Source organism: Manacus candei, unplaced genomic scaffold (assembly GCF_025592945.1).
Source record: "Manacus candei isolate 608988 ecotype Guabito, Panama unplaced genomic scaffold, ASM2559294v1 h1tg000008l, whole genome shotgun sequence".
Classification (NCBI taxonomy): Eukaryota; Metazoa; Chordata; class Aves; order Passeriformes; family Pipridae; genus Manacus; species Manacus candei.
In genome coordinates, this window is record NW_026138056.1 from 6,583,916 (window position 1) to 6,599,971 (window position 16,056).

The 16,056-nt window shown below is 44.6% G+C and overlaps 1 protein-coding gene across 12 annotated transcripts in view; it reads right to left on the reverse strand.

The window, feature by feature from the left end:
• MTCL1 (microtubule crosslinking factor 1) overlaps positions 1–12,744 on the reverse strand; it is a 105,124-nt gene extending 92,380 nt beyond the window's left edge. For 7 of the 12 annotated variants that reach the window (XM_051772620.1, XM_051772612.1, XM_051772648.1 and 4 more), the window contains exons 1-2: positions 12,268–12,355; positions 926–1,150 (exon numbers count right to left, since the gene is read on the reverse strand). In XM_051772620.1, the coding sequence (XP_051628580.1) occupies positions 926–1,123 (198 nt within the window). In that variant the 5' untranslated portion in view covers positions 1,124–1,150; positions 12,268–12,355. Of the gene's footprint in view, positions 1–925; positions 1,151–12,267 lie in introns of all 12 variants that reach the window. The other 5 variants (XM_051772666.1, XM_051772655.1, XM_051772676.1 and 2 more) reach the window with 2 other exon arrangements.
• Positions 12,745–16,056: the final 3,312 nt, after the last annotated feature.

The following is a 16,056-nucleotide window of genomic DNA, read 5'->3' on the forward strand; positions in this document are numbered from 1 at the left end:
GCCTAACAAGGATAAACATATACTCCAAAAACATTTGGAAAGGTGATACATCATGCAAAACGATGAATTATGGAATTACAACATATATACAATTATATAAGGTTATAATTTGGTTTTTTTATCATAAAAGACAAAATTAGGTCTGATATTTTAAAAGGTTTGATGATTTGATGTGTTACTTTCATTTCCACTGCTGACAACAAATCGTTCCAATTTCTGAAGATTTTATGTTTTGCATTTTTAAGTACAAAATGCTTAATAATTCCAGTGGTAAGCAGTCCCTCTCTACAAAAGTATTTTAAAAACAGCTACAAGATAGCAATATTAAAAAAGATGAAACTAGACAAACATGATGACTATACAAAGCCTAATTTGGTCTTGAAGGAAACACTTCTGAAAAATATAAAAGCTGTTTATTAATATTATTTTTACAGGGATTTGTGCTTTTATGGAAAGAGCATTTTGATTCTCTCTCTGTCTTACTAAAATATTATAAGTCTGTTAATGTTACAAGTAACTCATAAGACACTAAGAAATGCAGCTTTGACTAGTTTTTTTTAAGATACTTGGCATAAGCAAGAAGTGAAAAGGAAGGAAACAGCATGGATTGGAAAAAGGTATCAGGTTTTGTTTATACAGTATTGAAAAGCTAAGGTTTTCAGTAAAAAAAGATCCTTTAAATTTTTCAAAGGCTTAAATGTAACTTGACTTTCTTTTATTTTGAATATAAACACATGTTTTTTTACTCAGTGACACATCTTTTTATGATGATAAGTTTAATATTTGTTCTCCACCACAGCAGAAGGAAATTGGTCCTGGCACTTGGAGAACTACTGCTTGTTTCATGTGTCACCCTCACTTCCATTGCAAAGAGCCACATCACAGTCTGCTCTCTTTTGCTGTGTATATGAATCGCTCAACCCACCTTTAAATCTTGTTCCAGGCTCCTAATGAGCTCTCCATCCACATGGCCTGTTTGTGCAACTTTCAAGCTTTTCTGTTCTGCTTTCCTGAGACGATATTGCAGAATGCGGCAATTCTTGTTTGCCCGGTCCAGCTCTCGCCGGAGCTCCTGCAGCTGGTAAACATCTTCCTCTAAATAGCTGTCACGCATTTCTTCCATTTCAGCCCGAAGTTCATCCAGCTCATCCTGTGAGAAGTCAAAACAGTGCTCCATCATACCTCTAAATCTCACCCATGGGAGCAAAATAGGAAACATGCTCGCTAGGATACCATATTAATGGAGTGATACAGATTGCAACATGCAGCTCCAGAAGTCACAGGAACAGAGGTTTTAACCCAACATTGACTAATTAAACTGAACTAAATCAATGAATACTTGTCATATCTCTTACAATTGCTTTAATAATAAAAAGCAGACCTTATCTGTCTCCTGATACAGGTAACACCTTCATTTTACCCTCTCCACTTAAAATTAAAAGTGCATAATACTTTATCACTATTTGAACTGTTTCCTTGCTTTATTGAGACTACAGTAAACCTACTTAACCAAGTACCTCAGCATTTCTGTGAGATGTGCCTTTTTAACAACCAGCATTTCTCAAAAATGAAATTGTCCCTTGAAAAATTTAATAAATCTTTATACTATGTACTGAACTGCTCCATATGAAAATGTTGTTCCACCTGAGCCTAGCACTATGCACAGGCTTCATGACACAGGCTGTGTGCAGGAGAAACTGGGTTTTTGTTGTGTGCACACACATTTCAATAACAGGACCACGGGGACAGAACAAAATCTGTGCCCATGGGAATAACTTGGTCATTCTTTTCTGGGCATCATGAACTGCCCCAATTCCACATTATACCATGAGTGGCACATGCAGGCTAAAGTCAGATTTAAAGATTTGCGGCTGAACAGGATAAGCTCCATCATTCCCATTTGTTTAATCTGTGCGTGACTGAAGCTCCAGAGCTTGAATTGCTATAAAGTCTTCCAAGCACAGGGGTACAAGGTATTAAACTACTGCATGAGAGAAAAAATATGACTCTACAATCTTTGAACAAAATCAGAGGGAAAAATCAAGAAAAAGAGCCGGGACAAGAATATTTGAAATGAACTATTAATTTTTGTATTTGATGACTTGTATTTATATTGATTTCTTTAAAATTGCATTTGCTATAAAGACCAAACTTTCTGTGGAAAAAATAGCTTAAATAAAATTCCAGGAGAACTTGCACTGGGGTTAGCTGCATTGTCACCTCACTTCAGATATGTAAATGACACTTGAAATACCAAGGTTGTCTGGAGAGCATTTCACACTTGAAATACCAAAGGTAGCAAGAGAATATTTCACACTTGTGTCAGGTGGAGACGGCACTGCTGTGAAGTTAGTACCCTTGAAAAAGCCCCTCTCCCCCTGACTGAACCATCCCTGGCCAGTCCCTCCATGAACAAATCTGCTATACTCTCCTGGCAGTTCTCTCAACCATTCCCCCTTACCATGCCCTAACCAGACTGATGTATTAATCTTGCTTCACCAGAGCTTTGGTAACAAATGCAGGGCAGATATTGTCTCTCAAGAGTTCTGACCAAAGAAAGATAGGTAGAACTTCTTTAGCCTTGTTAGCATAGTTAAGATAGAATTACAGAACCATTGTTACCAAAATCCCATGCATATAGAAAACCTCCAGTATTTATACAGCTTTGGTTTAATTTCAGTAAGTTGAGACAGCATAAGCCAAATTTTGGGTACGCACAAGGACAGTTATTTCCAAAATTACAACTCTGGGCTCACCAGCGAGGCTTTACTCCACCAGTACAGCCCACCTGGGATTCTACACAGTTCTGCCTAGATGCTCTGAAAGGACAGAGATGTTTTCTCACAGGCCCACTATATCACTGTACATTCTCAATATATTCAGATTTCTGCTGCAGGGGCATCCTGTCCCACAGTCTCCCTGGGTCAGGTGCAGGAGCAGGATATTTGTGTGGATGGATAAGCTGAAGGGTTCTGGATCATGCTCACACCATACACTGTCTGAGAAGGAATAGTGTAAGCATAGTCACCACGGTTACCCTTGCAGCCATGACATCCTTAGAAGTTTCAAATATATTAATTAAGCACAAACAGCAGACAGCAAGGAAGCAAATGAGCTCTGCAGACCCAACCCAGCAGGATTCTTTCAAAGCAATTTAAGGTCAAGGCCCTATATACTCCTCCTCAGGACACAGCCAAATACTCTGGCCAGTTTACAGACAACACACTGGTGAAGTTTTGATAAGTGATGCATATTTTAAAAAAGAAATATGTAGCAATGCGTACTTGAGTGAACTGGGGACAAGATCTACTTTTCTTTTCTATGAACACGCATCACTATGCTTCACATATATAGATACTTTCAAGAGTTAAAGTTTACCCAGTGAAGACAGAGACACAGAAGAAAACATCGAGGTTTTAGAAGCTGATTAGAGAGTAGCAGTGGCTTTTGAACATAAGAAAAGGAGTACACTTTTGCATTGCCAGTTTATAAAGTAGGTATTTTGGCTAAGGTACTTGTATCAGTACAGCCCTCTGGGATGAACAGGATCAGAGTTATTTCTTAGGGATGTCTGCAGACTCAGGCGTTGAATTTACCTCCACTAGATTCGGGTTCAATTAACTTTTTAATATCATCTTCAGAATGCTAATGTTAGATTAGTAATTAGGTTGTAAATTAAAATTCTGGAACACGAATCCATAATAAAGAAAAACAACTGTCATCACCAAATTAATGGGATCTGGTTTACAGTCTGATGCTTATGTTTAAGAACTAAGCAATGACTTTCATGTATAAAGTGGCCTGCAATTATAATGTTATTGCTTATCTCAAACTTCCTTCTTTATCAGGTTTTGTAATTAGTAAATCTGGTTGGTTTTTAGAGACAAATAATAAACAATATTTGATTTCAAAGCATTTATTGTAACCAAATTTGGAAAGTAAAACTCACATAATTTTAAACAACCCAATCCCTGAAACAATCATCCCATTGAAACTGAATATTCTCAAATTCCTTCTGTGGGCATAAGAGTTCTCCCAGCCTTAAAAGTCACTGTGTCTGTCAGTTGGAGACTTGAATCCAGTGTCTTTCCTCCCACCAAAGAAGTTCCCCAAAGAGTTGTGAGCATTGGTATGAGTAATGTTTCAGGAGATAGGACAGTCTTTAACCTCCTGGAAAATCAAAGTTTTCTCAATCTCCCTTATCAGCACAACTCTGATAAGTTAGTAATTTTTTTTTTTTTTGCTATGCTTGCCTCTGGTTTTGGTTATAAATACCAGTTTGCTTTTCTCTAGTGTAATTTTGCAGATAGACTAAAATTTATGATACAATGAAGGAACTGTACTTTAAAACCTCACACAGCTCTCCTCTCAGATATTTTTGACCAAATTGAACTTCTTTTCCACACTTAATTTTTTTTCTGCTCTGAAACCTTTCACATAGAACTCAGACTGTGTCTCAGCCCCTTGTATTTAGACATACAGCACCTTTGGAGGAGCTTTAAAACAAGGCACCATACACACAAACACAAGGACACAAACAATTCTGACTGAATAAGGAGCAGAAACCTCACTGTACAGGCTGCATGCAGCGTCAGCCCATTTTCTGCTATATTACTGCAGTGCTTGGGGCTTGAACGTATATAGTCTGTCCAGCCCAGTGAGAAAAACACCCAGATTAAATCAGACAGATTAAATCTTTTTGAGTAGCAGCATGAAGTCCTATTTTTATATCTTTATATATATATATATATAGGAACATGTCACCTCTGGAAAATCTGGCTCAGATTTTGTATGTCAATCAGCGCACAATTATGGCTACTGGAATAACCTTTTACTCAGTTTAACATTTAGTTACAATGAAGACATAATCTTGTTTTCAATACAGGCCACAAAAGCAGTGAAAAGGGTTCGTAACAGCTTATTCTCCTTGGAAAGTATTTGTGATTCTGCCTTAGACACTGAAACCTTATGTTACCATCTCTGGAGTCAGAACTGTTACAATTGGACCTAGAAAGCCAGAACAGTTTAAGCTCCTCTTCTACAGCGATCCGTGCACAGAAAATGAAGGAACCTAAATTAAAGATCCGTGGAGGGGAAAATTATAACTGAAACTATGATGGTCCTAGTTACTAAACTGGCAGATCTGCTACTTTGAAGGAAAACATGTCAATCATTTGTGAAATCAAAGGTAAATGCAGCAAAGCCAAAACCTTAAAAACACCAAATGTAATAGTTTGCAAAAGAGGATGTTCTGGCTGCAAGGCAGATGGAAATACCAGATAACCCAAATCCTTGACTTCATTAAAATGTATTGTTCTTATTACTATTATTATCATGAGTGAGAATGAAAGCTCTCTCTCTCAGGAAGCATTGAGCTTCATATTGTGGATTTTAATATTGTAAAACTGAAGAAAGAGATCAGAACAGGCACTTAAAAGTAATTACAATGAACAGGTAAGAAAGCAGCCATCCCTCTTTGTTCATCTAAAAATGGAGAGCCTGCTCCCTTCCTTAAACAGGGAGGACCTGCTCCAGCACCCCAAAGTGGCAATTGAAATTGGAAGGTTAAGTGCTGGCACCAGAAGCTTCACTCTGCTGTAGATTCCTGTAAGGGCTGAGAGCCTCCTCTTCATCTCTTCTAATTTAGTGGTAATTATGCGATTACTTTCAATAAGAACAGCACCAGGCAGAGAGGCCTGGAAGAAAGAATAGATTTTTTTCTAAAAAATAAACTGCTTTTCTTTCCTTATGTCACCCTGATCATCAGAAAAAAACAAAAGGAAGTGTGGGAAAGAATATAATTTTCTAACTGGCAGCTCTTCTCAAATTTGCAATAGAAACCCAAGTTGTACCAGCTCCTGAGTCTAACTGCTTAAGATTTCAGGTGCTTGGCCCAAATGACTTCCTAATCTCCAGCTATTTGGAGTGTGATAGGAATAACCCACCTGAGATTCATGGCCCTGAACACAGGGCCATGCTTAAGCAGCTGATTTTTGCAAGATTCCTCCAGACTTCATTGCAAAAGAAACAAAATTAGGATTCCCTATTTCCTTGTCAGTCTACCAAGCCTAGGGTCACCTACCAAGGTGAACTGACTGAAAGAGGAAAGCCTGTGTGCAGTTTCCATCACTGTGTAGCCCAAATACCTACTGATGGGTCATTTCTCATCTGAACTGTGCAAATTGAAGACTTGCCTGTCAGAAGAGAAGCCATTATCTCATTAATACCTTTACTGATGACATGCTTGTTTATTACTGATTTAATTTATAATGAAGTATAATTATGGATAAATTATAGGAATATGCCTTGTTTATGATTCTTGGGAAGGAAAAAAAAAAGAGAGAGAGAGAAAGAAAAAGAGGCAGGCCATGTAGCTATTACTCTAAGTAACCCATTGTCATCTGAGTCATGCCCACTGAAATGACCAGGAATACTTGCATAACTAATGGGCTGTGTCTACCGGCCAGTCTGGTTATGATCCAGGTTTGAAAGTAAATTTTCCAATCATCTCCACCAGCTGCACACTCACTCTGCCCACAGAGCATGCAAGAAACAGATTCCTTCCAAAATGAAATACAGACATACACTCCAAGGGTGCACCAGATTTGCTCCATTATTTGAGTCCTCTGGACAACTGTAAAATATATGCACAATGGGGATGTTTTGTTCAAGCAGCTAGACTAAATGCACTCCAAAGTAAGTCCCCTAAACTGCATATAAAGACAAAGGTAGGGGCATCAGCACCAGTTGCATTTAGGTCAGCCTGCTGATCTACCCTCACTGAGCTGAACTACTCACTAAAATAGAAAAAGCTCTTAGCTCAAGAGCATGAATAGAAACTAAATAGTGGAACCTAACAATTAGTTGAAAAAAAAATTAAATTATTATTAGGGAGAAAAGATGTGCAAAAAAATAGCATAAAAATACACATGGATACTGGATTCATTACTATGTGTTTACAGTTATGCATATTAGCAAAGTATTTAGGTTTCAGTGAATTAGAACACATCAGTGTCCAGAAGTTTTATAGTAACTCAGAAATATCTGCAAACTAGGAAGATGAAAACACACAAAATCAATAAACTGTATAGTATTCAATAAAATGCAAATGAAGGATGAATGTCTCTGTTAATTTAGCCAAAAGTCATGTGTATAGATTATGTCAGGACTATTTTCTAAATATAATATTATTTAATATACATTTAATGAAATGAGGGGAGAGTGAAGAAGGGAGGAAGAGTGGAAATTATGTGGGTAGCTGCTGTTGCACTGGTGAATCCAGAGCTTCTAGAAAGTCCTTGTTAAATCCAAGATTCACGAACTGTGATTTTACATAATCTCTGTTTTTGTATTTTAAATATCGCAAACTGTCTGTACGTAGGAGATGCTGCTGCTAAGGAATAAACACATCCCCCATATCACTTTACAGCAGAACTGCAGTAGGAATGAATATGCTCTAAAAGGCTTTGATTGGGAAGAAAGCAACAACCATAATTTTTGCCTCTTGCAAAATATGTTAATGAACCTGAAGTCCCTAGGCCCCTGATGTTATTATATAGCTCTCAAATCAAGCTGCTTTACAAGTCACACACCAATCTGACGTTTTTTGAAGCTTGTGCACAAAACAAGATGAGAACTAAAAAATTGTAGGACCGTGAGCACCTGTTGACTTCAGGGCTGGTTTAAGTCCGTGGGATCTGAGAGTGAGAGGAGCATCTGGCAGCTTTTCTGCTTCATTCAAGCATCAGCCACAGTATTGTTTCAACACACTTCCTCGGCTGGGGCTGATGAAGCCGTTTGAGCACTCATCTGGCTGGTGCAACACTGACAGCATCTATAGAGGGCCACCAAGGCAAACTATTGCCTGGTGCATCACACAGCTAATCCCCTCCAGGCAGAGTAAGGGCTGACAGGGACACAGCTGGGGCTAACAAGGCACATGGCCTCTCTGTTCTTCCCCAAAGTGACATCTCCCTCCGACAGCTGACCATCCCTCTGGCCGAGCCCAGCCATGCAGGTTTTGTGCCCCAGGCAGGATTATCACCTTCTCTTTGAGACTGCCAGTCACCAGGTGGGAAAGGCAGCATGTCAAGTGGAGATGGGAGATAAAAGCTTTATTTTTCTAGCCCTGGTAATCGTCACTAAACACAAAAAAATTGGTCCCATCACTTTGCATCACTTTTGCTCTGCAAAACCCTTTGACATCCACAAGTCCCTGCAGATTAATAAAAGAAATCATGGGATTACTTATGAGTTCAGCTCAAGCCTACACTCAAAGAGTTACAGTTTCAAGGGAGTCAAGAAATACAATGTAACCTCATAAGACACACCTTGTGATTTTAAACAAACATGAATGTCGTTGAGTGTATCAGAGTGGAAAATGGGGTCTGGGGTGGTCCCTTATTCAACTTATATCCAGAATATGTCATAGATACAAATGAATACAGAAAGAAGAAAGACAAAACAAGATAAAAAGACTGTTATCTAAAAAATCCAAGATAGTTGAGAATGGATTTTTGTGGCATGCATTTTGTGGCAGCATTTCTGGCATATTGAACTTACTCCAACACAAGCACAAAGAGAAGGCCAGGTAAAGCAAAGCATGGCAAACACCAGTTTCATTGTAAGGGCTGTAGGGAGTGTCATGCCTCACGTAGGAGGCTGCTGTAAAGAGAAAAGGGGCATGTGTTGTGACTAAAACACCAGTTTCTGCTGGCATGTTTATTTAATTAAAACAGCCTAAATTAAAGTTTGGCTGAGACAAAGCAAGAACATGTTTAATTGCTAAAATTTGGGCCCTCTTCCTCAAGATCCCTCATCCTTTAGAGGGCTCTATACCACGAAGACCTTCTTTTCAAGTTTCCCAAGGATTTGCATACTGCATGACACTTCTCCATGTGCTGGACACTTCAAAGTGATCTTGAAAAGCAATCACTTGTGTGGGCAGTATTTTGCTCCTAAGAGGACTGACTAGCAATAACTAAAACTTTACCTACCACACTAGCAATTATCAATGACCTCCTGGCTCTACAGAGTGAGGCACCACAACAAAATTTCTCTCTTCAACATCAGCAGATAAGTGATACCTTTTAAATGCTGCTATAGTATTATAGTCTTCCCCCATAGGTACCAGAAATAAAGTTACACAAAAAATACTTGAAACTGAAATCACTGATGAAATTTCAAAGAGGTAGTAGAAGAGAGACTTCTCTATGTAAACACTTCTCCTCAGCCACTTTACCTACAAGTTTAGCTTTACAGCTAGTTAGCAATTGCTGGAAACAAAGCATCATCTAGAATAATGACAGCCCTGGAAATACATAAGATGAAAAATTGATATCAGGTTGAAATCTGGCTCATGGTATATGAAGTCCAAGAGGTTTGCATCAACAAGAGTTTGCTCTGCAAAAGCTTCCGTGGAGCATCATGGGAGATTTTCTAGGACTTAGCGAGTAGAAATAAAAACAAATGATTGTGTTTGTTTTGTTTTGTTTTTTTATTTTTTTTCATTCTGGGAGCACTTTATTCTCCAGTAATCTTTAGCACTAGGTCTATGTGTGTGTATATATATATATAAATTTTTCTACAACCTGTGTTATACATAAAAGATATAGGAAAGACCTTATCATGCGAAAATTAAATTTCCCTGAACAGACTTTATTCTGTGCACTTACTACTGCACTCTAGCTGCAGGGAGGGATAAGGAGGAGTGAAAGCTACAAAATTTGGCATATGGCCATGCTCAGAAAATTAACAGTTTCTTATGGGATTTATCTAATCATTTGTCTATTTACATAGACAGCATCCTGGTTATCCCTTAGCCCCCTCTGGAGCAACGCAGCTCACTCCAACGTGAAAAACACACAGAACAAACTCACAAGTAAACAACTCAGGCGGTGCTGTGGTTTTAATTTGCAAAAGTTTTTTATAGGTTTTCCTAAGAAAGGAAAATGAGGTTTGAGAATTCTCCTGATAATTTTTACACCTCTCCAACCATTCTGAGAGAAGCAAAACTCCTAAGACCTCCTGCACCCAAGGGGCCAAGGAGAGCAGACAGTGTACTCATTTCCCTCAGAAGAGGCAATAGTCTTAGCTCATAGCTTTCCAGGTACTGCCCACTGGAAGAAAGGAGTCTGTATTATCCTACTGGTCTCAGAAAAAACTGTAGCCTGAAAAAGCCATAGCCCAAATCAAAAAAGGGTTGGGACACAGTTGCTACAGATGGTGAAGACATCAAGGTGAAAGACCTGAAGACACTGTTGCACAGGGTGAAAAACTTGGAATGACACAGAATAAAGTTTTTTACCTAGGATTTGCCAATGTCAACCAGGTCTCATGATCACAGAGTCCCCCAAGTGGGACACCTTAACAGTGGTCAGTCCTAGAGAATTCAGAAAGACTCTTTTTTCAGTTTCCTGTAGTTAAAAATCACTTTCAGTATAAAGCAAGAAGGCTTAACACATACTTTGTAATGTGTTAAAGTTTAAGTATTACACTTCTGCAAATCCCGTAATTCAAAGAGATGTTCCCAGACTCCATGACTTCTAATGGCAGTGCAATTCTAGTTTCATTATATCTCCTCTTACTTCTGGGTTGTCAAGCAAAACAGAAGCGTATGATAAAGGTTCTCTGTGCTGCTCATCTTTTTATAGACTATTACATTTCCCTACCACACTCCACAGTTTCTCATCCAATGATTGCTATAAAAGCTTTGCTATGAGCCAATAATTTTTATTGGTCTAGTTCTCTACTATCCTTTTCTAGATGACCAGCAGTGCCCACAGTATTTCAGGTACACTCACTGACCTGTGTAACAGCTACAGATCTATAAAACATTATCAGATTTTCTTCATTATTCTCTCTTCAGTTCCCACTGAAATCTAACATAATTTTTGCCTGCAGGTTCTCATTGCTCCTTTTTTCGTGACGCTCATGAGTTAATGCAACACACTTAAACAGAAAAATGCATACTCAGTCCTTCTTCCCTCCAAGTGCATCAGATTTTGAACACTGAGATTTATTTCCCATCCTCTGTCTTCATTTTTTCGTTCCACAGAAGTTAAGTTTATGATTAAGTTCTGTCTGGTCTTTGCTGAGTTTGACTTAAGCTAGAAAAACTTAATGTCATCTGAAGATTTTGCTGTATCATTGCTCGTTCCTTTTTCCAGTTCACTAAGCAGCACCAGACCCAGCAAAAAACCTTGCAGCACCCCTGCTGTTACCCTTTTGCTATGCTGAACATCATTTCTTGTCCCTTAGCCAAAACCCCTTAACAAGCCTAGTTTGCATCTTTACCACTCTTCTCTCCCAAGGTTATACACCAAACTCCAGTCCTTCAAGTAAAACTCATGTGCATTTTCACGGTTATTTTGCTTGACAACAGGGTGTTTCCAAAATCAGGGAACAAAGATTGTTCTCACCAGACGCAGTCAAATGGTACAGTGGCTGTGGTTATGTGATTATCTCAGTTTATCTTATTTATAGATCTTTATGGATGTAGCTTCTTTGCTGTGCCAAAAGATGAGATTATAAATACAGTTCCACTAAAGGTTCCCACAGGTCAACCCAGCTCAGAGCATGCCTGAATTGAACTTTTCTGTTTCTCCAAGCATGGATGCATACAGATGTATTTTTCTACCTGTACCAGGATGCAGTGACACTTTTTATTGCTGCTCTTGTAATTCTGTTAGTACTTCACGGCGAATGGGTTCACAATAAACAAAGCGCACAATGCTGTCATCCTTTCCACATCAAGTGAGGGAACTGGTTGTTTTGGTTTTTCTTAAAGGGTCATACTGAGGAAAACAGTTCCTGGAAAGCAAAGTCCTGCTAACCAGTAAAGTGTTTGTGGTGCTTTAGAAACAGTCAGGGTATGCTGAGCTACCACCACGTCAACCAAACGTTAACATTACCATGGTACATGTTGCATCGGACTGACGTTCATCTAGTCCCCACAAATCGGGCTATGCAGGGAGCCGCGATCATACGTTTAAGTCTCTTATTTGCCCTTAAGCCGTGCCGCGGTCCCGCTTCGCGGGGGGAGGGGGAGGTGAGGAGCCCAGCTGGCTCTCCCTGCCCCTGTCTCTCTCCGGCGGGTGAAATTAGGCATTTGGCCTGGCGGGGGCGGAGGGTCCCACAGAAGGTGACTCCAGGAAGCGTTAATCCACCTGCTACCCCCAGCGCGGTCCCTGCATTACCGGGCAGGAGGGGGTCGCGCCTCTACCGCCCCCTTCCCTTCCCCACCGCGGGTCCGCGGGCGATGCTCACCTTGAGGTACTCGTTCTCCGAGCGCAGCTCCTCCACCTCCCGCTGCAGCTCCTCCGGGCCCGCCGGCGGCGGCTCCGCGCGGCTGGGGGTTCGCCCCCCGCCCAGGGCCGCAGGCAGCGCATCTCCACGGGAGCCAGGGGCCGGCGGAGCTCCGCGCCCGGGGCCGGGGCCGGCGCGGGGCGGCTCGGCGGCGGGATGCGCGGCGGGATGAGCGGCGGGATGCGCGGCGGGCGGCTCCCGCTCGCGGTCGCTGGAGCCGGTGCCGGACTCGGCGTCGCTGCTGGCGGCCGGGGCCAGGCGCTGCTCGTCGGAGAGGGGCTCGGAGGGGCAGTCGGAGAGGTCGGAGCTGCTGTCCGTGTGGCCGACACGGGCCAGCGCCGCTGCCACCGCATGGCCGCTGCCCGCCGCGGCGCCCCGCTTCGCCTTCCTGCCCTTGCCGGGCGGCGGGGCCGCCTCGCCGCCGGGCTGCCGCCCCGCGCCTCGGCCGCCGGGGCCCGGCTCCGGACCGCGGGCCGCCCGCTTGGCGCAGGGGGCGGCCTTGGCGCCCGCCCTGCCGACGGCGGTGCCGGCGGCGGCCGCCTTGCTCCCCGGGGCGGTGGGGCGGCGGGAGAGGCGGCCCGGCGCTGCCAGCAGCCCCGCGGCCGGAGGGTGGGCGCCCGGGTGCGGCGAAGGGGGCGCCCGGGCCGAGAGGCCGGGGGACTTGGGGGGCGCGGGCGGCGGCTTGGCGGCGGCGCGGGCGTGCAGGTCCTTGAGGAAGGGTCTGGCGGGCGACGGGGCGCGGTGCGGCCGCTTCTTCTCGGCGTGCGGGTGGTGGTGGCCGGGAGAAGGCGGTGGTGGCCGCAGCGCGTCGCCGGGCCCTGGTCCGGGGCCATTCAGCGCCTCCATGTCGCGGGCCGGGGGCGGCGGGGCGGCAGCGGCGGCCGCGGGGGCGCCCGGCGGCGGCAGGAGCGGCGGTCCCTGCGGGGCACAGGACGGGCAGCCTCCTCCAGCCTCCCCGCTCGCTCTCTCATCACTTCTGTTTCTTCCAGCCACAGCCCTCACACTTTTCTTTCTCGATCTCCCTCTTCCTGCCCCCCCACCACCTCCTCCTCCTCCTTCTTCTCCACCTCCTTTTCGCCGCTCGCTCCCGAGCACTGATTTGTTTCAATAAATCGAGCCCCAATCCCCCGGTGGCAGCCGTCTCCTCCTCCCTCTCCTTCCCCTCCCGCTCCCCTCTCTGCCCGGCTCAGCTTGATGCTGCTCAAGTTGTGATGCAGCCCAAAAAATAGATCCTTTTCCCTTCGATCCGAGGCAAAGGCGTGTTTTCCCGGCTGCCTCCGCCTCCACTTGCAAGCCCCCCGCTCAGCCCACCGGCGCCGCTAACCCCATCGCTGCCCCCAGCCCTGGCTCCAGCTCCAGCCACCGCCTCCGCCCGGCTCCTGAAATAGCCCCGCGGCTGCCGGGGCCGCTCCGGCGCGGCTCTGCCCGCCTGTGCGCAGGATCCGCCCCCTCTGTCAGCCAGCCAGGCTGCTCTCCTCCCGCCCGACAAACTACTTTCCTCGCACGCTTTATTATAGGGGCGCCTCTGCCCGCCGTTTCCTATCAGAGAGCCTCATTTGGGGAGAAATTTTAATTTCCCAGCCATGAACTGTATAGTGTTGCCCGTTTATTGTTTCTTTTCCCCGAGCTAAGACTTCATGAAAACGCTCTCTCCAGGGACTGGCAGCAACAAAACAACACCCACTGCATTATCTCTCTACTCAAGGCAGACACAGGTTCACCGAGAGGCAGAGCTGTGTATCCGACGGCATCAGCAAGTTCCTGGCTGTGGCTAAACTACAAAAGGCGTGGACCTGTCCTTTTGGAGCAGGGGGACATGAAATTACAGCTCTTACATTTGCAAAGCACCTGGAGAGTAAATGAAAGGGAGGAGAGGCTCAGGCGTGGGAAAGAGGCACAGCCTAATGGGGAGAGCAGAGCAGCTCTAGTCGGGATGTTTCCGATGCCTCCGCTCGGGCACAGCGGGACCTTGGAGAAGCCGCGGTGGCTGCCTTATTTGTCAGACGAAGGCGGTGAATGCGTGCTTAGCTCCTGAAGTCCTTGGGAGGCTCAGATCACCCACGTCTGAATGGTAGAGACTGCAGCGTGCCCTGGGGAGGACAGTCCCGGGCATTTTGGGAGGGCAGCAACCTGAAGCACTCTGTCCCCCGCTCCGCTCAGCTAGGATCAAGGCATTTCGCCGAAAGGCAAAAGCCCCAGGAGCTTCTGGAGCCTGAGGGCACCGCGCACCACGGGGCGGGTGGCCAGGGCGAGACCACGCGGCTGGCGCTGGCAGTGCCAGTCCGGGGCCGGTGCCAGGCCACGTTGCCCGGGGAAGGGACGGGACCGCTCGGATATCCCTGGCCTCCGTCTCCCAGTAAACGATTCCTACGAATAGGCAGCACCGGCGCTGCCGCATGAGTATGCAACAGGTAGTCCTTACTTTGTAAAGGCTGCAGAGGTGAAAAAAATAACATTCAAACCAGAGCTGTATTTACAGGTCTCCAGGAAGTGGGAGCAGCTCGACGGCACCGCCCCGGGCAGCCGGCGTGTGCAGCGCCAGTCGGGAGAGCGCCCTGATGAGCGGCCTGCCGGGGGGGCGGGAGTCCAGGGCGGCTCCAGCCCCCGGGAGAAAGCTGGGGCTTAAGGGCGGCAGCAGAGAGGGGCCGGTGGCCAGAGTCCCTCCCTGTCCCCGGCGGAGGGACAGATCTCCTCGGCAGGGCGGTGTGGTCCTTCCGCGAGTGGGCAGGCGATGAAAGCCCTGCTCCGGGGCAGCCAGCGGGCGATGTGATGCTGTTGTTGGGTGGGTTTTTTTCAATCTATTGACAAATTCAGCTTCTGTTAGTGCTCACATTTTCCACCCGTTGGCACTGCTGCCGGACAGTTCGGTTCCCGCATCCAGATGTGCCTTCCAGGTCACACGGCAAAGTACCTTTTGTGGTAAAGATTGCACTTGCTGCCGCCGATAGGTACATCTATTAGAGCTACCGGGAGGACTTAGTTGGGCCAAGCCCTTTAAAAATTATAGAAAATACTCTGAGGAGAGGAAAACACAACAAACCCGCTGACAGATGTAAGCCCCCTCATTCTCTCTCCGTGGGCAGCATTACTAATTTACTTGATTGGGTGAGATAACCAGAAGCAATGTGAAGTGGCTGAGTTGATTTAGAAGAATGGCTTATGAAATATATACTACTGTTACATTTTAATGATATAGCATTTGTGTCAGGCCATCACACATTATCGGTGTTTCCTACCAAGCTGTGGTGCTCCTAGTCGGTTTGCTCTGGGTTTGTTTGTTTGTTTTGGTTTTGGTTTTGTTTGTTGTTTTTGTTTTTGTTGTGGTTTTTTTGTTTGTTTTGTTTTTTAGTGGGTTTTTTGTTTGTTTGGTTTTTGTTTTGGCAATACACTGCTGGTCAGTTCAAGTAATTCTCCTTCACAAGAATGCTAGAGAGTGAAAGAGATGACAAGTGCTGTTTTTCACAGTGAGAAATAGTAATTATTATGGAAACACTATTATGGATGTTGTCCTACCTGAAAGATGTCAGAATGGTTGTTTTGTGATACTATACCCACATTCTCACTTAGTTTAGGCTATAAATTCCAAGAATATATGGGAATTCCAGCTTCACCAACTAGATTTTCAATGTGTTTATGTCTGTGATGAAAGGGGAACCACTCTGATAATTTATGAGTACCCTGTTTTGACTTTGCCCCATGAACAGAACGGTTCAATTCAAAAGGAAAATGAAAGGAAAAGTATGGCTCAAG